Source organism: Mus pahari, chromosome 4, assembly GCF_900095145.1.
Source record: "Mus pahari chromosome 4, PAHARI_EIJ_v1.1, whole genome shotgun sequence".
Taxonomy (NCBI): domain Eukaryota; kingdom Metazoa; phylum Chordata; class Mammalia; order Rodentia; family Muridae; genus Mus; species Mus pahari.
The window spans coordinates 15207207-15229996 of record NC_034593.1 but is presented as its reverse complement, the minus strand read 5'-3'; the positions used below and the strand labels follow the sequence as shown (position 1 = coordinate 15229996).

The window sequence follows — 22790 nt, the reverse complement described above, 5'->3', positions numbered from 1 at the left end:
TATCTGTAATTAGGGATTCTGATCTGAATCCCTAATCAGAAACAAACAGAACTGAGTAAGCAAATGGTTTATTTGGATAATGTGGATCTTTGTTTCAGCGATCTGGGATCAGAACACACGTAACTGGGAAGAGAATGGAAACCAAGACTTTTATTTCCTTCACTTCTCCCTAACTTTCTGTGGCAATGAGGTTTTCGTCTATGAGAAGCTCAAATACTGTTTAAAAAGGCAGCCTTGAAGAGTAACCACCTAGTTAGTTACCTTTTTTGCTGTTGCGAGCAAATAAATACCTGACAAATAGTAGCTAAAGAGAGCAAGAGTTCATTTTGGCTTACAACTTGGTAGGATGCTATCAATCCTGGCAAGGAGCCCATCACGGCAGGAGTATAAGGTGGTTGGTTACATTGCATCTGCACCCAGGAATCTGAGTGGACAGGAAGTAGGGCAGGACTACAGAACTTAAGGGCCACCTCTACTGACATACTTCCCCCACCCGAGCTCCACTTCCTAAAAGTTCTATGACCTTCCAAAATAATGCCACTTGCTGCGGGTCAACTTTTCCAAACATAAAAACTACGGGGCACGTTTCACACTAAAACCATGATTGCCAACCGAAAGTTGATGAACTCATGGTACGTCTGTGCCCTGGCAGTAAAGTAAAAGAGTAAGATCCTTTTGGGCTGGTCATTGCTGGGATAGACTGTTAAACTGTAGTGAATGAAGTGGGATGGATAGTATATTCGAACTGTTTAAGAAAAGAAAGGCATGTCTGGGCTACTGACAACCCATTTTCTGTTAGGGATTAAGTCTTTTTCTTATCTACTTTCCTTTTCTTTGTTTTGTTTTGTTTCTGTTTGCTATTTCTCCCCACCCCCATTTTCTTTTTTCTTTTCTTTTCTTTTTTTTTTTTTCTTTTTTTGTCTTCCTGTGGGTTATCTGAGCATGTTTTAGGATTATATGTTGTTCTATTTATAGGATTATTACTTAGTTTTCTTAGTCTTTTGAGGTGGGTGCCTTCAAATAGTCTATGAATATATTGGTATCAGTGTTTTCTGATTTTAGCAAAATGTATAAGTCTCACTGCGATCCAGGACAATCAAGAATCACGCGGTGATATAACTTTGGGTCCAGCGGTTCATACTTTAGGAAGCCCATGGGGCGGGTAGTCTTAGTTTGCCCAGATTTCAGCTGTCTCTATTGTTCTTTCTTGATTACGTGACACTCAATTTGTAATTTCCTGTATTTTGAAGTACTTATTTTTTAATTTTGTGTGTGCGCTTGCATACATGGCATAGATTGTGTGTATGTATCTATTCACATTTGTGTGGTCACACATAAGTTTATGCCATTCTCTAAGAATAGATCTACTACTGCCAAATTCTTCTGGACATTGTCTGTGTATTTCTTAACTTCCTTAACTTCCCCTGATAGCTGAAATACAATTTTATGAGATGCCATATTTGCAATTCTCCCTCAGTACTTGAAAAATGTCCTGTCTGCCTTCTTGCAGATTCTGTTGCTTGGGTCCTGAGACTCAGGTGGCTGTTGCCTAGTAGATAGGATGGTGTTCTTTTTTTCTACTTTCAAGTCTCTTTCTTGGTTTTAGTTTTTAAAGGTCTAATGTTGTGTTGGGGTTAGATTTCTCTTGCTAGCCTATTTGCATTCATTTGGGTTCACTAGCTGTAGTTTGTGCTTTTTGCTAAATTTGGGTGGATTTCAGTCATTAATTCTCCAAATACTCTCTCAGTCTGTTCTTTCTCTTCCTTCCACCTGAGACTTCAGTGCTGCATAGTAATCTGTTGGTAAGCCATGGATTTCTAAAAGTTGATTGTTTTATTTTTAAATTTATTGCCTCTCTGTTGTGCTTGCTGGGTAAATTTTACTGGTTCATCCTGAACTCCAGGGATTCTCTTTTGAGTCCTTCCCACTGTTACTAAGGTCAACCTGTTAGCATGGTTTTTGCTACTTTTCTGTTGTATTTCACTTGATTCTTTTGCTATGAGCTTTCTTTCCTGTGATTTTTGCAGCTTCATTTGTTCCACAACAATTTGAAGATTGTGTTGAGCCCTTTTCCACATGCCTATGGTTTTACTTTCAATACTCAGCAGGCAATTCCAGTATCTGTCTCCTGTCAGTGAGTGGGGGTCAGCCGATGACCTTCCTCATTTAAGTTGTCACTTTCTTAGTCCTTTTTATGATAGATGATTTAAAAAATATCTGGATATCTTGACTGGAGATATTTGGGTTCTTTTTTGTTATTATTATAACAAATAGTCACCTGCTTTGGTTTAATATGTGGGTCTCAGTTGACCTTTGCAGGTGATTCCAATAAGCATCTAATTTTTCAGAGCCTCTATGGTGCTGTTTTGATTTACTAGTTTGTCTCCTATGAACCTTTCTTTTATAATATTTAAATGTTTATTTTTATTTTATGTGCATGGTTGTTCTGCATGAATGTATGTCTATGTATGCCTACTGTAGGCACTAAGGCAAGAAGAGGGCATTAAATCCACTGGAATTATAGTTATAACCGGTTGTAAGCTCCCATGTGGGTGCTGGACATTGGACCTGGGTCTTCTGGAAGAGCAGCCGGTCATCTCTCTATCCTCACATGAGCCTTTCAGCATTCTTTCTTGTACCAGGTAAACTGAGAGGGACTTCATTTTGGCTGAGTGCTTTCCAGCTGGGGAAGGGAATCTCCAACCTCCTGTGACAACAGTTCACTTCCAGAACTGGGTGCCTACGGTTGAATCCATCCTGCCAGATGGGCTCTCTGCCAGACAGAGTCTGAGTGGAAAGGCGGAGTCTGAGACTATAGACCTGAAAGTGTTTCCCCTGTCCGTATTATTAGGGGACTTTCAAATGACAATCTTTCCATTACACAGGACTTTATAGGGTTATTGGATGATGTGTCGTTCAAGTTGGGGAAAGATTAAGGTCACCTGGGGTTAGTTCCCTTTCTCAGTTATGCTCTGGTGGGTGAGAAGTGGAAGAGTCCTAAAATGTCTTATGGCTATTACTCCTTTGCTCCTGAGGTGACCCCATTCTAGCTCTCAGATTTCTTTTTAGTTGCCTCTTGTGTCATTCTCAAGAACTTCAGCCAAACATATCAGGAGGTACAGTGAGAGATAAGTCTACTCCATCTTGCCCAGTCTGGAAGTTCTATCTGCTCATGAGCTTTCTTTAGAAACGTATGCAAGAAATTAGTAACATTGATTCCCCTGAGAAGATGACCTGGAACATGCATGTATTCAAATGAATATATTGTTTAATATCTATCAGAATATTTTGATAAAAGAAGAAACTTTCTAACTCTATCTTGTTTTCAGGAGGAACAAGCAAAAGACCCTCAGAAAGGTCACTAACAGTCAGTTACTTTATCCCATCTACTGACCTGCGGTCAGACAGCATATGGACCAACAGTTGGTAATTTTCTTACATCTCACTGGCTTTAAGTTCACTATGTGGTCACTGTTTCAATGCAGACCTCTGAATATAGGAATAATATTCTCAGTGGATTTTCAGCCTGCTCCTGCATTTTGAATAACTTGCAGAATACAAATGTCTAATTTAGGTAGAAGGAGATGCTCTGGGAGCATGCTAGTGCCCTAATCAGCTGAAACATAATATTTGTATGACATTAAAACAAAATTAATGGCAAGACACTGATTACATGAAAAGATTTTCTGTTGTGATTATTAAACTTGCAAGCAGCACGGCATAATTAATGCCGTAATTAGGATATGACCTGAAATCTCAGCTTCCAAAATTAATAAAGGCAATTAAAAGTCATATTTGTAAATTGAGCTTTAAGAATGGCAAGGAAGTTTGATATAGCTTTTTTACTCCTCATTTTGGAGCACATTTTTATTGTTACTAAGCCTAAAATGCAGTTGTTCTGATTTCCATCCCCGAGAACTTCACAACAGTGGTCTGAAGCTTTAAGAAAAGTTCAGATATCTTCCAATTAGGTTGTGCATCAGTTGTGGGATGAGCCATTCCTAGGCACACTTGTGAACCTCTGGTGCCAAATAAATAGTAAATCCTTCTCTGTCCCCAGCACTCCAGGTAAAACGTGTTACAAGATCCACCTTGGCTTTAAGAAGCCTCCACCATTTTCAAACAACTGGACCGTATGGCAGCCTGAAAGACTGCCATTGGATAAGCTTCTTGGGGTCACATCAACTCCCATAGTTTATCACATGGTGAAGCTCAAGGCCAAAGAAGGTCTCATTATTGGTAAAATAAATATTGGTGGGCTGCTAATTTCACAAAACCATATCTGAAATCCTGCCTCATCCCTTATACCTGAAAAGTATATCCTGAAAAGATCAAAGATTTACTGTCAAAGCAAATCATAGACATACTGAAAGGAGAAGGAAGCTGATATGTTTATAATATTGTAATCAAGAGAGGATTTTTAGCCATGACAAGTAGGACAAAAACATTGCAGAAATTACTAACAATTTGAATTTAAATTTCAAAAATTTAAATTCCATACATTAAAAACAAACTATAAGCTTAAAAGAAATAGTTCAAGACAGAACCAAGTATATACTAATTAAAATGTTCATGTTTCGATTCATTTTGTCTTACAAAAGTACAGCTTTTCTCTTCTATCAGGAAACAACTGGAAACACATACTGCGATTTATGTACAGGATATTAAGCATAAAAAGAAACTAAAATAACTTCCATGTTAACTAATAAATGCTTGCAAAATGACTAGATACATTGAGAATAACCATAGGCTACAAGCAGGAAAACAGTATATTTAATAACATGAAGATGTTTTTATTCCAGTACTTAGGAGAAAGAAAGATGGATGGAAACTAAAGACAAGGACAATTTAATCCTTTACTGCCTTATCTACCCAGCAAAGGATGAAGGAAACAAACTCTCCATAAAAATTAGATAAAAATTCTGAGTTCGAGGCCATCCTGGTCTGGACAGCCTGAGTTCAGGACAGCCAGGGCTACAGAGAAACCCGGTCTCAAAAAAAAAAAAAATTAGATAAATTAAAGATGCATATTATCTTCATTTTTGATAGTTTAAAATTAGTGAGGTATTTTATATGTTATATGTATTTCTGATCCTTAGGATTTTCAATAAAATGATATTTCAGTTTTTCCCTACAGTAACTATCAGAAGCAAGTCAGCAATGAAAAGAGAAAAACCAAAGGCCAGTGTGGTTGAGAGTACAGCATTTGTGACAAACCTTTATACCAGATCTAGTGTCACATGGGTTAAAGTTCAGCGACTGATTTGCTTAGGTTTCCCCCCTCCTCCTTCCTGAAGACTCTCTCTCCCCGCTCTGAACTATTACCTTCCTCTTCCTCAGGCAGGGCATCATACAGCAATTCTTTCAAAACTCACTGCTATGTCTATCTATTCTGAACTGTTGCTACTACATAATAGGAAACGTGGGTCCAGAAAGCAGATCACCTGGTCTTGGCAAGAAGCTTATGTCTCTAATTTGGTGTCACTAGCCAGACACCAGAAACCACCAGCACAGGAACTGTCCCCACTGAATGTCCATGGTACCTGTAGGTTTTCTTAATTTCTTCACATGATGCTCCCTTATGCAGACCAAGAATTTCATATAGACTTTCTCCTGATGTTGACAAAGTCCGCTGTCTTTGGTTAGGTGCGTTACATGCCATTTCTCAATCTGCAAAACCAATGACGGAAAAATAGCCATGAGGATTCTATACTCTGGATCCTACCCTCTGGAAGGGAAGAAAATTCATTTTAACACCTGTTAAAAAGACCAGCATTTGTGCCTTGGTGTGTTAGGTACAATATGAGGAGAGAAAATGCCAAGAGCTGAAAGTGGTTTCCAGTCAAAGATTGCAGGAAGCCACACAAATAGAACATGGCTTTCTTTATACAACTATTTCAGAAGTATTGTGAATCAACTCTCAGAGGTTAGAACTATAGGTGTTTTGTTTTGTTTTGTTTGCGTAAGATGTGTGTGTCCTCTATTTTTGTATATTTCCAACTGTATCTAGCTATGGAAAGAATCATCCTTCTCTACTGACTACTGGGATCGATAAGCAGGTAATGGTGCTTGCCAGGGTCCCACGTGATGAAAGGAGAGAAACAATTCCAACAAGTTGCCCTTGTTGCACATGTGGTTTCTTGTACACACATACATACACATATAAGCACACACAAATAAATAAATAAATGTTAGAAAGAAAATACTAGATTCTTAACCAATGAGATAAGACACTTCAAGAAGGCTTTGGGTAATAAGACAGTTGAGAGGTGCTGACACACAAAAGGGTGACTCAGCCAAAGGCACCACACACACAGCTCCAGGACAGTCGTTCTGCAATGTGGAGTTGGAGTGGCAGAAACTTTATCATTAGAGTCTGGTGGTGCTAACGAAAAGAGGCTCACAGCCCCTCTAACAGTCAAGCCCACAGTCCTCACAAAATTCAAAGCCAGTTATAGTTTTCTTTGAGACTGACTCCTCCAGTGGCTCTGTCCAGCAGTGGAGGGAAAGTCCATGTCACACCTCACCCCTTAGCCAGAGTTCTATGCATAGACACAATCTTGGTGGGTGCATACTCTTTAAAAGAGAGCTGAGGGTGTGAACACAGGGATAATCATAAGTCAAAGGGCCTGAAGTTAACCATACAGTCCCAATGAGAGACACAGAGGAGGCAGTTAAAGAAAGCAGAAAAGCCAGACACTGAAAAGCAGGTGGCAGGCTTGACTCAGGAAGTGAAGATAACAAGAGGATGCTGTGCCACCAGCTGGACTCAACTTGATCATTCCAGAGCTTTGGAGTTAGACTGACCCATCTTTGGAAAGATGTGAGAATATAGCTGGGTCAAAGACACACAGTTAATGTGGCTACCAGAATATCTTGGTACACAAAGAAGGAAAGACAGGAAATGAACACGGTTCTGAAGCCACCTGATACCTGAGTGTCAGCTCTAGCATAAGCCATACAATGGACAAGACTGCACACATCCAATCGATCACCTTGCTTGCATCTTCAATACTCCCTTCACTGCAGTGTTTCTCTGTTACTTCCAGTGGACTTTTAGCAGTGTTTCTACATTATGTCTCTTTTAAAAAGAAAGACTTTCAAATTTTTGTCATCCCTTCTGATTTTGTTGAAGCATGTCTACTGGTAACTTTTCTTATTGTGTGATAAAAGTAAATGATAAAAGTCACTTCAGGGAGGCAGAGCCATTTGAGCTCACAGAGGTTACAGTCTATCACAGCGGTGAACTCACAGCAGCAGGAGTGTGGAGCAGCCAGGCTTTGGCACACACAGTCAGGGAGCAGAGAGCTGTAACTGCTAATGTTTAGCTTACTTTCTCCTTTTAGTCTGGTGTATGCTCTCTTTCAGTATTATAAGTGCCTTTAAAGATTGAATTTATCATAGGTGAGCCTCCACCAGTGTTCCAACGTCCTAGGAAATCCTTGAAGCTGACAAGCTTTTGAGTAGGAATTCAGTGAGAAGGTTACCTATTCATTAACACTCAAATTTACTTCTAGTATAGACCGTGAGACTAATTAGGCATTACAAAAAAACAGAGCCAGCATAGCTCAGGGCTAGACTGCAGGTGATTACTTATGACAGTAGCAGAGTCTCACCAAAACAAGGCAATACACATTGGCCTAGCAAATTGGTGAATTGGCAGGTTTAATAATAGACTAGCTTTATACCTGGCTCCCTTCTTAAGCAGCCTGGTCCATGCCATCTTTTGATGTATGCAATCACTTTGTTTTCTGTCACTGTAACTCAGCGGATGTGTCCCGCCTAGTTTTTCTTGTTTTTTCTTCTGTATAAAAAGTTTGATGCTCAATTTGAAAAATTACACTCAGATTCTACACGCTCTCTCAGATCGTCTCTGTTTGTCATTCCCATCCAACTCCATGCCCATCTGTCTGAGACTCTGATTCGCACGGATTGAAGAGGGCCCACTGAGCCTGGTCCATGGCAGCTACAAATTTCAAATTCTATTGAATATTAATAGGGGACTATATCAACCCTAGATGATGGTATAGAGGAAGCTGAGATATTTTTAAAAACTAAAGGCACAGAAACATTTAATGAAATCACAGAAATTTCCTCAAGTCTAGGGAAAGAAAAGAATATCAAAGCAAAGTTTAGAGATAGGCATGACTGGAGAACTTCTCCATGATGCACTGTACTTAAAGTGTCATTGAAACAAAAATAACATTAAAAGGTATAAGAGAAAAATGCTAACTCACAAAAGTAAACATGTCTAAAAGACATCACACTTCTCAAAAAAGTTATCTAAAGCCAAGATATTAGAAAAGTGTATATTTCAAGCCCCAAAAGCCAAGAAGTTCCGACCAAGATGGCTATGCCCAGAAAAATTATCTGTTTAAATTTGATAGAGAAATAAGAATATTTCAACAAGAACACAAAAGAAAACACTATAGAAATCTACTTAAAGGATTTCTAAACACACACAAGGGAGAAAAACAGTCTCAGGAAAGCACAGGAAAAGATTATTGAGAGGAATGTCTGGATAAGGAAACCTAGAAGAGAATCGAGTTATAACAGAAAAACAGTAAAAGCTCGATGTAAATAGGGGAGAAAGAGAATAACAATCATTTAACCATTTTTTAATTACAAGAATTAGAATACCTCTGTCAATGAAAACATTAATTTTCATTGTCTTAGCTCTTGTGATGGTTGAATATGCATGGCCCAGAGAGTGGCACTATTAGGAGGTGTGACCTTCTTGGAATAGGTGTGGCCTTGTTGGAGGAAGTTTGTCACTGTTGGGGGAGGGGGAGACTTTGAAACCCTCTTCCTCGATGCTTGGAAGCCAGTCTTCTTCTCTTAGCTGCCTTCGGAACAAGAGGCAGAACTCTCAACTCCTTCTCCAGCACCATGTCTGCCTAGACATGGCCATTCTTCCCGCCTTGATAATGGTCTGAACCTTTGAACCTGTAAGCCAGCCCCAATTAAATGTCCTTTAGAAGAGTTGCCTTGGTCATGGTGTCTGTTCACAGCAGTAAAACCCTAAGACAGAAATCAAAACTAAAACTACACTGGGCACCCTATTCAAAAGAAGTATCATCAAGAGGCCAATGACAAGAAAAAAAAATGTTAACAAGAATATAGGAAAAGAGGGTCCCTCACAAGGGATAGTGAGTCTATAAAGTGATACAGCCACTATGGAAGGCAATATAGAATTTCCTCAAAACACTAAAAACAGGAGTTCCATATGATCCAGTTACATCATGCCTGGATACATACTCACAGGAATCTAAGTGTGGAAATACATGGATGTTTTTATAGCACTGTCTATAGCAGCTAAGAGCTGGAACCTAAATGTTCCTCAGCAGATGAAAGGATAAAGAAAACATGGCACATACATATGCTGTCTCCTTTGGTCATAAAGAAGAATGGAAATGTCATGTGCAGGGGAACAGATGGAACTGGAGGCTATCCTGCTTCAGCAAAATAAGCTACACACTGAGACAATGAATGCCTATGTTCAACTGTATGCGCAATCAAGGTTTGACTATAGATGGAGGGACCTATGACAGAAGAGAAATCAGTCTAGAGGGAGGAGAAAAAACAAGGATTAAGGGGAAAAAATGTTTCAAATTTTTCTTTCAAACAGAATCTATGTCTAATTATTTACCCACACATTTATATGGCATGAAAGTAGGTGAGGCGCTGTTTAGAGGAAAGAACTCCCAGCTCTCCTCTGACAGGGTTCATGCCTGGACCACCTCAGATAAAGGCAAAAGCTACAGATTGTTATCTAGTTACTGGAAGTGATCTTACATGTGAGCAACGTATAGTGACAGCAGGTGGTCCTAAGGAATTCGATAAAAACAACATAAGTTCAAAATGGTTTTGTGATCCTTCACCTTCTTTTGTTGTTGTTGTTTTGTTCTGTTTTTGGGTTGTTTTTTTTTTTTTTTTTTTTTTTTTTTTTTTTTTTTTTTTTTTTTTTTTTTTTTGGTTTTTCAGGACAGGGTTTCTCTGTGTAGCCCTGGCTGTCCTGGAACTCACTGTAGACCAGGCTGGCCTCAAACTCAGAAATCTGCCTNCCTCTGCCTCCCGAGTGCTGGGATTAAAGCCATGGGCCACCATTTCCTTCACCTTCTTTAGAGAGGAAATGTGACATGATGCTGCAAAACTCTTAGTGCTTCCCAAAGGATCTGAGCTCAAAAGCAGCCTACCTAAGAATAAGACTATACAGGGGCAGCGGCTTGACATGTATCCTGGTACATTCCCTTCTCCCTTGAAAGTGGAGTCCCTGGATGCCAAAGGGGCATAATTTACAGAGTCTTATACAAGAAAAGCCAAAGAAATCCTGTCTGTCCACCACCACATACAGCATGGTGCCCATAGGATATGAGTTGCCCAGTAGAATTTGGGTGTTCTCACCACAAAACTAAAGATAAGCATGAAGCAATGCATATGTTAACTACCTTGATTTAGACATTCTACAATGTATGCATAACTCAAAACATCATGTTGCACATAATAAATATATAGCACCTTGCCAAGTTAGATAATTGGTTAATGGATAAATATGGCCATCCAGATCCTAGAATCTAGAATTAAAAGTCAACCAGGCCTATTATTATTACACTTTAGTCATTGTGACCAGAAATCTTTATAACTGGTAATCTTCCTGTTAGCAATTTGATTCTCTTTTTCTGAGGCGTACATGTGTCTCCACTGTAACAAAGCTTTCCTCCAAGACCTGCTTCAGTCTCAAGTTTTACCTGATAAAATGAAAAGTTGGTACCTGACCCAAGCCAGACAAATTAGCATTCAGCCCTAGATTATTTTACACAGGACAATGACTCTGTGTGGCCTATAGGTAGAGGGACAAATTGTATTTTGTTGGCTGTTCTGAAATGGTCTGAACTTACAAACAGAGCAGTGCCCGCAGGAGGTGGATCCCACCTCTGGATCCCACCCTTCTGGCTCTAGATCTTACCAGGTCTCCCTGTAGCTCTTATCCCCAACACTAGACCATTCTAGATTGAACCAATAAATACCAATACACACATTTACACATACCCCACTCCTCTGAGCATGTTTTAGCTAGGCTTTGGTCACTGTCAACTAAGACTCCTGTCTTACAGTTTTATTGCTATGAGTGTAACCATGACCACTCTTATAATGGGAAACATTTAGTTGAGGTTGGCTCACAGTTCAGAGGTTTAGTCCATTATGGTTATGATAGGAAGTGGGTGGCATGCAGGCAGACATGACACTGGAGAGATAGCTGAGAGCTCTGCATCTGGATCAGCCCGAATCAGGAAGACAGAGAGAGCCATTGAGTCTGGCTCGCTTAGGCTTCTGAAACCACAAAGCCCATCTCACAGTGACACCCTTTCTCCAATAAAGCCACACCTACTCCAACAAGCCAACACCTTTCAGTAGTGCCTTTTTTATGAGCCTGTCGGGGTCATTTTCATTCAAACCCAAGTAAATACTTCACACTCTCAGGCACCTATGGTGATTCCTGGGAAATCTCCTCCCAGCCAGGTTAATACATTGTGTTATATATTAAGAAATAGATTTTTTTCTAAGAGAGGCCCCTTGGTCTTGCAAACTTTATATGCCCCATACAGGGGAATGCCAGGGCCAAGAAGTGGGAATGAGTGGGTAGGGGAGCAGGGCATGGGGAGGGTATAGGGGACATTCGGGATAGCATTTGAAATGTAAATGAAGAAAATATCTAATAAAATAACTTTAAAAAAGAAATATATTTTTCTTAAATCATTGTTCTTTCTTGTTACATTTGTAAATTTATATACATATATATTTCCTAATACATAAGTGGAATCTGCTCAGTCTGTATAAGGTTATTTGTATGTATTTTGGCTAACTTTTTATATATCCTAGCACCAACCACCAAGGGGATAGTACTGCCTTCAGTGAGCCAGACCATTCTGCATCCGTTAACAATCAAGATAACCACCCACAGGCATGCCCACAGGCAATTCTTCAATGGAGGCTTCCTTCTCAAGTGACTCTAGGATGAGTCAAGTCAACAATTAAAGCTAATTAGGATACCATAGCTCCCGTAAATCAATGGATAGTGCTAGAATACTTTAAAAAAAAAAATCTACTCTCTCACTGTGGAGCCCAAGCTGGTCTTGAACCAGCAGCTCGCTTACTAAGCCTCCTAAGGGCTGGGATTCCGAGCATACTTTACCAGGCTTGGCTTCTAATGCACCACTTATCAGGGCTTAGAGATGTTTATTTCTGAACACTGTCTCCCTCACCGGTTGTGAGTGCTTCCAGCTTGGGTACCTCTGTCACTGATCCAGAGTGAGGAAAGGAATTAAAGGCTGCTGAAGATAACCTGCTGAATAGTTTACGGTAGTACCCATACAAGGCAGCTCGGTTAGTTATTCACGCCTGAAATGTGAGCAAACTGTTTGCAGATGTTGCTGGCAAATATCGAACACGAAGGGGAAGAAAAGCCAATAATAAAAACCAGAGTTTTGGATTAGAGATGAACCAGGAAGATTCTAGAGGGGCGATTCTGCTTGGGAGATGTGCTGTCTGAGCCTGAGCATTGCAACCAAAACTCAGGTCCTTTGTGAAAAGTGACTTGATGGCTCAAGAAAAGGAAGAAGCATCAGTAGGAGTTTTCAGGACCCCGTCACAGTGAAGGTGACGCTCTGACGATCCTGCCCTCTTTCTATGCAACGCAGATAAATGTAAGAGTCTTCAATCACTCTCTCTTCTATTGATTGGGGGAGGTTTCAGTAGAACCCAGAGCTCATCTACACAGCTAGTCTCTGTAAGCACCTTGCTCAGGAGAGCCATCTCCACCTTCTGAGTGCTGCTGGCATTACAGGCTGGCTGTCATGCCCACCGGGCTTTAATGAGTTCTGGAGATCCACTTCAGGCCTCATGCTTATGCACAAGCGCTTTATCGGCTGATCCATCTCTCCAGCCTAAAGATGCCCCTGATTATCGACTGAAGGGGACTTCTGGGTTTGAAGGTTAAAACATAAGGGAGGGCCTACTTCAAAATGGGACCTCGCACAGAGAAGATGGAGCCCAGAATACACAGTGGTCACTGGTCCCCTACCCAACCAAGTGTTTCTGAGCTCCTCTGGAGAAAGAAGCCAGACATCAGAGGGAGGAATCCCAAATGCTTGTTAAGGATTTAAAGAGGACAAAAGACCCAGATCCTAGAGACCACCTTACTGGGAGAAGCAGCCTCCAGCACACATAGGCCTGAGTTTTTCTCCAGGAGAAGCAGAGGCAGAGGATTGGCAGAGCAGTTAGGCAACACCGTTGCCTGGTCAGAGAAGGATAAGTCTCCGATGACTCACTCTTACTTATGAAAGAATTTGCTAAAGCCCTGGGGATGCTTGGAAATGCTTGGGACCAATTGGAAGCCAGAGAGGTACAGCACCTTAAATGGCAGGAAGGATGGGGGGTGGGAAGGGGCATCAAGTTGTAGTGCACATATGTCAGATGTGACTGAGCAAGACACTGATGATATAGTTATAAACTAGGTGTGGTGTCATAAAGCTAATGGAGACATCGAGAGTGAAGAGTGGACCTTCAAACCCCAAATTCCTCTTCAGGAAGGATTTGTGTGGGATGATGGGTCCTAAGGTTGTATATATTACACCTCCAAGCAAAGCAGTACACAACACGGTGATGGCAGCTTTATCTCCACAGCTCATGGGTTGGGGAACAGCGTAGTTGTTATGCTCGGTGAAACATGGTTGCTCACTCCTATGTCTCTTTTCACGACTGGACTCTGTGCTCCTTAAGTTCCCAGCCCTGGTTTGTGGACACATTCTGACCAATAAGGCTGTTAAAGTTTGCTAAATGCATGAAAGGGAAGCAGCATTTACAGAATATCTTCTGTGTGTCAGGGCATCTCTGCATGTGTCATGTCACTTGATCCTGGTATCAGCACTGAAGAATGTCCAAGAGGAAGATTGCAAGAATTAAAACTGAGAGGTCAGGGCAAGATGGATGTGGGAAGAACTGCCTCAGATTTAAGTTATCCTAAGTCGATAAATGTTTCCTGGGCCTTTAAGACCATATGGAAACCCACAGATAACTGAATAATAAAACTGATGGAACCAAGTTCCCTTTGTGTTGTTTTTAAGAGTTGTCTTGTTTTTAAGAGTTGTTGTCTTAGTCTTACTTTCTGTAGCTGTGATGAAATACAAAAGCAACTTAGTGGAGAAAGAATTTGTTTTCTCTTACAGTGTTTAGAGGTGTGGTCTCTCACGGCAAGGAAGACATGCAGGAAACTGGCTAGTCACACTACAGCCATACTCAGAAAGCAGAAAGTGAACAGGAAGCAGGACCAGTCTACAAACCCTCAAGGCCTACCACCAGTGAGTTACCTCCACCAGGGATGCTCTACCTCCAACAGGTGCCACAACCTCCCCAAACAGCACTGCCAGCTAGAGAGCAAGCGCTAATCTGGTTATGGGGGGCATTTCTCATTCAAACTACAACAGACATAGACATATACAGAAAGGCAGACACATAGGTGAAGGCTTGTTGTACATCCACATGTTATTAAGGGAAAGATCCAAAGGATTCCAGTCTCATTTGTCACATGATGGTCTGAGGAAGAACCAAGGAAGGAATCCAAGTCTCATTGGCCACATGAAGGCCTGGGGCTCTGAGTCATTTGTTTCATCTCACTTCTTGCTCCTTACACACCTTCCGGATTCTGATGTGGCTCCATAGTGGGTCTTCTTTAAGGAGCAGAAATCACAGTAAACAAATATACATTGGCATCCCAGTGAGAAGTTGCCATTCTCTGAAGTCTGCCCACGGGGAGGGCATAGGTTGGTATGTTAATGTAAGCTACTTGATTCACAGGATAACTATTTCTCTCTTTAAAATAATAAACACCCAGAGTTCATGCATCACCATGGAAAATGGAATTACAGGAAGTATGCCCTTCAGCTATATCTGCTCTCCAGACACCACCCAAATCAGTAGGTTAAACTCACAGTGGCAGTCTCTTACTGTTTTAATCATAGTAAGTCAATAATTTGTATACTGTATATCAGTTTATGAAGCCATTTATAATGAGTTGGTAGCTTCCAAGTGGTCACAAGTGTGAATGCCTATGTCATTGCCCCAGTTTTGTTTTGTTTTGTTTTGTTTTGTTTTGTTTTGTTTTTGAGTGATAAAAGTGAGTCTAGTGGAACTAAACTGGTCACGTTTGCACTGATGAGTGTTGAGTTTGGAACCACCTGAGTCTAAAGCTAGTGTTCTTTTGTGTGTTATGCTGGATAAGATGTTTCACGATTCATAAAAGACCTTCATAGACAGTAATTCATTCAGTCATCATAAGAACTCTGAATGTGAGGACAGTGACCATGTGGTCTCACAGTGTGCCTTGCAACAGTGTCCATGACAGCTGTCATAATAGGTTCACTGCTCAGCACACACAGTGAGCCTGTTTGTAGACTAAGAGGGAGTTCCCAAAGGAAGATAGGAGAAGAAATATTAAGAAGCAGAAATTCATGAATCACATAAAGTTTTAGGAACTTCTGCCTGCAAACCAGTTTGTAAGCCTATTAAGTAGGCAAGAGGACTTTCTGTACATCAAAACTCCATGAGGCATCTCCAATTAATTCGATGGCTGCTCTCAGGACTCTGGAAGACATACCCCCTCCCATTCTGGAGGCCTTCTGGTCTTTGCTAAACTTGCCCCTGTCAGCTATGAAAAAGCCCTCTCCACCTTCCATCCCAAGGAGCCTGGTTCTCAATGCTTCCCCCTGCTGGCCAATCCATGACGGGAGGTGAGTGTGTTTGATTTGGTTATCAGTGTTACTTTACCAAGCACACCAGCATCTGTATCTGTGAGCAAAGCATCCTAGTCATTAGCATTCTCACATTTTACAAAGGATGCCTAAGGTTCTGGGAGATCAAAGTGCTTGCATACCGATTCGGCATAATTTCCACGGAGAATAAGGCAGGCAAGTCATCCTCGCAATATCTTCAGACACCACTGTAATATTATTTTCTCCTAAGGCTTCGGCCTTCAAAATTGTCCCTGGAGTGAAAAAGAGAGATTGGCCTATCCCTAAGCCTTCCAGAGAAGTCCTGAAAACATCATTATGGCAAATTCCTGTCTCTGGCCCATGCATCCACACTCCTCTTCCCAGTGGAAAAACCAAGACAGATTTCACTGTTCAGTTTCCTACATGGAAATCTCTATCCAGGTAGGCATGGTGATCCTTCAGTTTATGGGTTTTTTCAAATCAGCATTCTCTTTAGAAATTGGTGTTATAATTTATTCTGCTAAGTTAAATTCAGTAGCAGGCAATTGCCTTATGCTATCGGTTGATCCATACTCACAATGGATGGTGTGGAGTTTACTGTATTTTATGCCTTCTTTACTTTATGTTCTAAAGATTTCTCCTTAGGCCTACAATGTCTCTCAATTATGGTACTCTAAAATGCACGAGGCATTTGCACTGTATAGAATGTAATGAAAACATGGCCAATGTGGTTGTTAGTTGGCTGGCTCTGAAAGGCACAGACAAACCATGAACTTTCTCCATGCATGAGCAGCCACAGCATCTCTTGCTGGGCTCAAAACCAGACTCTTCATATATTATCTATGCAGGTGTCATTTTGTCTCAGAGTAATACATAGAAACCTAGAAACAGTAGCCAAGATTGCCTATAAAACCTCTTCCTAAACCACCATAAATGAATAATGGGCCCATAACAGTATTTAATCCTGTGTGTAAATTTAATCTTCATAAAGTATTTTCCAATACTTCTAAATTCTAATATTCCTATGCAAAATTCACATCCTTACAGTTTACTCATTATCCTTCAGCTGTATGCCATCCAGTGGGGGGAAATGTTGCCTTGCGAAGTCATCAAGTAATTGACACTGGATCATGCAATACTTAATCTTCTGAACTGAAATTGACTTTCTGGCTGCATTATAATTCTACTAGCATCGTAGCAACTTAGAGCAGTGACCACTGCCCCCAGACTGCATGCTGCTCACCTGCTTCTGGGTCATAGTTAGAACTGAAAGGAGGAGGTTCAGCTGTACTGGAGATGGGTGCTGCGTCACAACGAAACTAGTATTCTAAATGCTCTAATTCCAGGAGTCTAAGAGTATTCTTACACGTCGAAATAAGATTTTCTTCTTAAAGCAGAAACTTCACCTATCACTAGTATGTGGATTATGAAAAATAAAAAAACAAACTATGCCTTTCATATCATGTTCTTTCATAACTAGAAGAAATTAGTGTGGGCCAGGAGAATAGCTGGTTCAACACAGAGAACACCCTTCAGTGGCTGTTACTGAGGAAATGAACAGGCATGCCATTTGTTGTGACATCTATTTCTTCATTTGAATTCAATTTGGTGGCACAAAACTTTCACAGTCTAAATAACACTCCATGTCTTAAAAATATCCACTGTTCCTAGCATAACCATTAATTTTCTATTTGAACATAAATGCTGCTTAATTGCATCAGTATTTATATAGACAGTACCCTGAAAATGGGGCAATTCTGCTCTGTTTCCAATAGCTCATGGTACCTGTTCCTATGACTCCAATTCTGTCCTCCGACGGGAAGAACTTGCTGTTTTCACCAAGTCTGGAAACAGATGTGCAGAGAGACAGAAGGCAGAGGCAGCCAGGAACGGAGCTCTACCCCATACCCGTCCTACTGTGGCAAGGCTAAGGGCCCCTCTTTTCCATCCTTCCTGCTGGGTTGCACAGGTCAGTGTAGTCAGGTTACGTTTCATTTGTTACTTTATCAGCCAATTGGTTATCCCTTTGGAAAACATAACAAAGGGCAAATAAAACATACATGACCAGTCTGCTATTACAGAGCATCGTGACACTGAACTACGCAGCCTCCACCCTTCATTAGCTGGTGCATGGCTCAGCCCTGTGCTTCTAGCAGGATTTCTCTGCTTGTCCTACCTGCTGAGTAGGTAGTAGTAGAGCTCATTGTCTTTTTGGTGTAAGGTTGAGTTAAAATTACTGGGAAATAATAAAGGGGTATTTTAATGGTCTGCTATATTGATTCAACTCTCTCTAGTGTCACATAAACTTTTGTCAAGAGGCACCCAGTTCACCCAGCTAACAATCGTTTACTCTCTAGTCTAAGCAGTCACAAATGCTCATACAAGAAAGTCACATGAAAAAAACAGCATAGTGATGACAATCTCAGGTGGAGCCTATGCTGCTCCCAAACTTGGTTCCAGAGACTTAAAGGTGGAGTCACCTCCCTAGCACAGTGAAACCTAAAGCCACTCTGTAAACTCATTGCAGAACACCTTCCGCCTCTAGAGGGCGTTTGCATTTTAGCTACCAAAGAACAAAAGTCTCATTCATCCTCATTTCCAGTCAGAGTTTAGAAAGCAACTGTCACTCGGAAAAATAGGCGTGCGGGCACAACCCTAAAGAGACTTAAGAGCTAAATACTCAAACTCTAGTATCACTTCAGCCTAAAGATAATCTCCTCTTAAAGAAATGAAAATAGTTGCTGTGTTAACACGGTGTGGATAGCTTTCAATAAAGAATTACAGCATGTGTTCCAAATTCAACTTAATAACAAACATTTCAGTAAAATTTAGTATTTTTTCACACTATTATTCTTCTTTAGTCACTGATATTTTGGTACTGCATAAGTCATTAGCTTTAAAAGTGTATTGTAAAACTCTTGGCTGGGCGTGGAGGCACACGCCTTTAATCCCAGCACTTGGGAGACAGAGGCAGGTGGATTCTGAGTTTGAGGCCAGCCTGGTTGGTCTACAGAGTGAGTTCCAGGACAGCCAAGGCTACACAGAGAAACCCTGTCTCGAAAAACCAAAAAAACAAAACAAAACAAAACAACAACAACAACAACAACAAAAAAAACCAAACCAAACAAACCAAACAAAACCCCAAAACCTCCTGGGTGAAATTATAGGTATGTTTAAACAAGAAAGCATTTTTTAAAAGAACAACAAAAATAATAGAACAAAACCACAGGTTCTTATAAGCCTGTTCTTTCATACCAGTCACAGGACTGAGTGCTAGAAAAATACTAGTTTAAAAGAAGAAGAAAAAGAACACAGGGGTAGTGTGTCTCAGAGTTACAGAAGAGGCTGAAGTCAAAAGCCATTCAGGGAAGAATGAAAGTGCAACTGCTGGAAGATGCTCCAGGTTCATCCAACACAGTAAGCTGACTGCTGGAAGATGCTCCAGGTTCATCTAACATAGTAAACAGGTCTGGCATCACTTCCCTGAACAAAACACCCACAGAAAGGAACCATGTGGGGTGACTGCTGGTATATGTCAAACAGGTGGGTGAGAACGCAGAAAGGCCCCGGGTGCTTAACCCTGAAGGAGTAAAGGGGCATCCTGGTGTACACTGGTATATATAAGATGCTGTCTATCACATACCTAGACATAGAAGGTTTCTGAATACACATCGCCAAAGGATCTATCCAGAGCTTGGGTGACTTTCTGTAAGGAAAGTGTTTCAGATGGTATTAGTAAAAGAAGAAGTGACAGACTGCTCAGAAGCAACTGACCTAAAATGCTCTAGACTGTGTGGTGTGAGTGGGTCACCCTGGAGAAGCCAAGGTTCAAGTAAAGGGACCTTTCTTGAGGTGATGATTGGAATGAGAGCCATGGTGGTGTGAGGGGTGTGAGATGCTAATTGTCATGGTTTGAACCAAAATGTCCCTTAGGGACATTGTTTTGAATCCTTGGCCCCCAGCTCTTAGTGTCACTGGGAGAATCTGGAAACTTCAGGAGGTAAGGAAAACTGGAAGTAGACCACTATGAACAAACCTCTGAAAGTTATACCAAGATGTAGGCTTGGGGTTTCCCACCCGCACCCCTGTCACCAGAAATAACAACTCTGAGGCTTATTTATGGATAGATGCCTAGGTTATAGCTTTGGCTCATTCCCCGACTAGCTCCTAACTTATATAACCCATTTATTCCAGTCTATGTCTGCCACGTAGCTGGCTACCTCTCCTCAGTCTCCATCTCCTCTGAGTCCTGGTGGTGACTCTCCCGCTCTTGACTCTGCCAGAATTCCGATCTCTCTCTCTCTGTTTGGAATGTCCCACCTTCTATTTCCTGCCCCAGCTATTAGGTAATCAGCATCTTAGTGGCAGGTGATGCTTCCACACAGTGCGTAAGAAACTCTCTCTGCATCCAATCCCTGGTTCCTTACCCTGAATCTGTTCTTCACGCTGTGAACAGGCTCTCTGGTATACTTTCTTGCTGCCATAGACTACTACGTAGCTGTCCTGCTTTCCCCACTGATGGACTGAGATCAGGAGCTATAATGAACCCTTTCTCGGGTTGCCTCTGCTAGGTATTTTGGTCACTGTAGTACAAAATGAACTAATACACTAATCTCTCTCCTGTGTACCACTGAGGGAGTCTTCACTCTTTCCTTGGAGACTCTTTAGAACCTTTATTACATCATTTTCAAACATATGGTTAGGATTATTGAAGAAATAATAATCTAGCACAGAATTTGCCATGTCATCCATCAGACAAAGCCCTGCAACGTGCAACTGAAACATCTACACAGGAGTCTGAGGGTGTGCTGTGGATGGCCCTGGTGCTGTTTGTATTTTGATGTTAATTCCATTTTCCCAGGAGGGGTTGTCTGGACGGAGGAATGAGTCACATACTCAGGTGACTTCTTGTGAACCTTCATCTAATGCACAAAGAAGCCAATCACTGGACAAGTAGACGGGACTTCCAGCTTGGAGGGAGGAAGAGAAGAAGCAGGAGAGAGCCCGGAGCTTTTGGACAGGGATGGGGGAGGACAAGATGGTCCCTGGTTGAGAGATTCACCTCCTGAAGATTTAGATTTAATATGGCTTACAAGATTAGGATTCTGGTTGTGCTCAGTGACTGATCGATTCTAAGTGATTCTGAGTGATTCACACAGTGATTGATTCTGAGCTAAGTTTCTGTAGTGTCTTTCTTCACGCAGAAGCTCAAACGGGTTCCAGAGAGAAAGGTAGGGCAGCAAAACGTGGGTTTGCAAGAATTTTGAAACATGGGGTTGGCATGGTAACAGCCGCATGTAGGAACTTAGCGAACTGGGTGGAGAGATTTTGGAGCTCTGAATCAGAGAATCTCAAGATGAGAACAGGCCAACCAGCCCACCGGGTCCTGCTGGCATAGCATGAATTGCATTTTTTAAAATACTTCCTGCAACAAGTGTACGTGGTTTTTGTACAAAGACTTCCTAATAGCATAAATAAAGGCAATGTCGCTGTCCCTGTTACAATTTATATTACCTCTATACATCACTGCTATAGTTTGAAAATGAAATATCCCTCAGAGTCCCATGGGTTGAACCCTTCATCTCCAGGTGGTTCTATTGTTTTGAGAGATGACCTAGCTAGAAGAGGTAGATCATTAAAGATGTGGCTTAGAAGGTCATGCATAATCCCCAGTCCCTTTCCCCCTCTGTGAGATGAACAGACCCCTCCTCCACATATTACTACTTCCACAGTACTCTGCCAAAGTACATGGAGTCAGTAAAGCATGGATGGAAACACGCAAGACCATGAGCCACAATAAATCTTTCCCTCTTTAAGTTCTTTTGAAAGGTATTTTATCACAGAGATGACAAGTCCGACTAGGGACAACTATTTGCATATCATCGTCGTCATTGTCATGATCATTGGTTTGGATTTTGGGTTTCACTTGGTTTTGTCTATGATGCAGGGGATGGAATCCAGTATCTCAAACGTGCCAGGTAGATTCTTTGTCACTGGACTACATATTTAGCCACATGCCATAACTTGGAAGTTTCATGGGGATCAACAACCTGGTCAGGCTCCATTATGTTAAGTGAATTTGGAAAGGAAAAGACAGGTCATTTCTTCAATTCTGTAAGATGAAGATGCTTTCAGCCACCACGGTGACAGTTTCTCAACTGTAACTACAGAATCAAATGCTATATGGCACAGGACAGCAAACAGGCTAGTTCCTTAAGTTTTATGAGTTTATAAGTTTTTAAACATTTTTTTTTCTTGGTAAGGCTATGTTCAAAGCCAACCAATCTGGTTTCAAAGTTGTCTTATTGTCTCCCACCCGGTGAATTATATAAAATGGTAAATAACATTTTTATATAATTTTAAAGTTACAAGGGGTCTGAGATTTTAATTTGGGCAACTATACGAATATGTAGAAAGTATAGAAACTTAGGAGGCTATAGGGAAAGAACTAAATTAAAGTGCTCAAGAATGGCTGGCAGCGATCCTACAAGTGGTCAGGCCTATGGTCACTCAAACTAACCCAAAGCAAGATCCTGCAGTGTGGTTGAGCTAATGAGCTCCCCACGTGGTCTAGGGAGCGGCCCAGTTGAGAGCTGCCGTTGACCCCACATCAGAGAGAGCAGAGGCAGAGAGCTCTTCAGCTCAGTCCTGTGGAAAACACTTGCCAGCCTGGTGCCTGCCCTCTGGAAGAACTTTCCACAGCTCAGGTTTCCAAAGGAAACATTTGCTGAAGGTAACAGCATCCATGTGATTAAAAACAAAGTCAAATTAGGTTCCACAGAACTTAAGCTCAAGCTCCAGTAACGAAAAGATAATATCCCCGTTTGCTTAGATTTACACACGCTGCTCTCTTTACTGGTCTCCCCTGTAAAACACAGAACAGCACATGGGCTCTTCAACACTTCCCATGACTGTTACAAAGTATCCATCACAGAGTACAGACTCTTTATTTTTTATTATTATTTTCTTTATTTACATTTCAAATGCTAGCCTGAAAGTTCCCTATACCCCACCCCCACCCCT

General features: G+C 41.2%; 1 protein-coding gene across 3 annotated transcripts in view; it reads right to left on the bottom strand.

Annotated features, from left to right (window-relative positions):
• Positions 1-22790, bottom strand: part of Dnajc5b (DnaJ heat shock protein family (Hsp40) member C5 beta) — an 86163-nt gene that overhangs the window by 44555 nt on the left and 18818 nt on the right. For 2 of the 3 annotated variants that reach the window (XM_021196703.1, XM_021196704.1), the window contains exon 2: positions 5544-5670. In XM_021196703.1, coding sequence (XP_021052362.1) covers positions 5544-5662 — 119 coding nt within the window. In that variant the 5' untranslated portion in view covers positions 5663-5670. Of the gene's footprint in view, positions 1-5543; positions 5671-17552; positions 17678-22790 lie in introns of those variants that run through there. The other variant, XM_021196705.1, reaches the window with a different exon arrangement.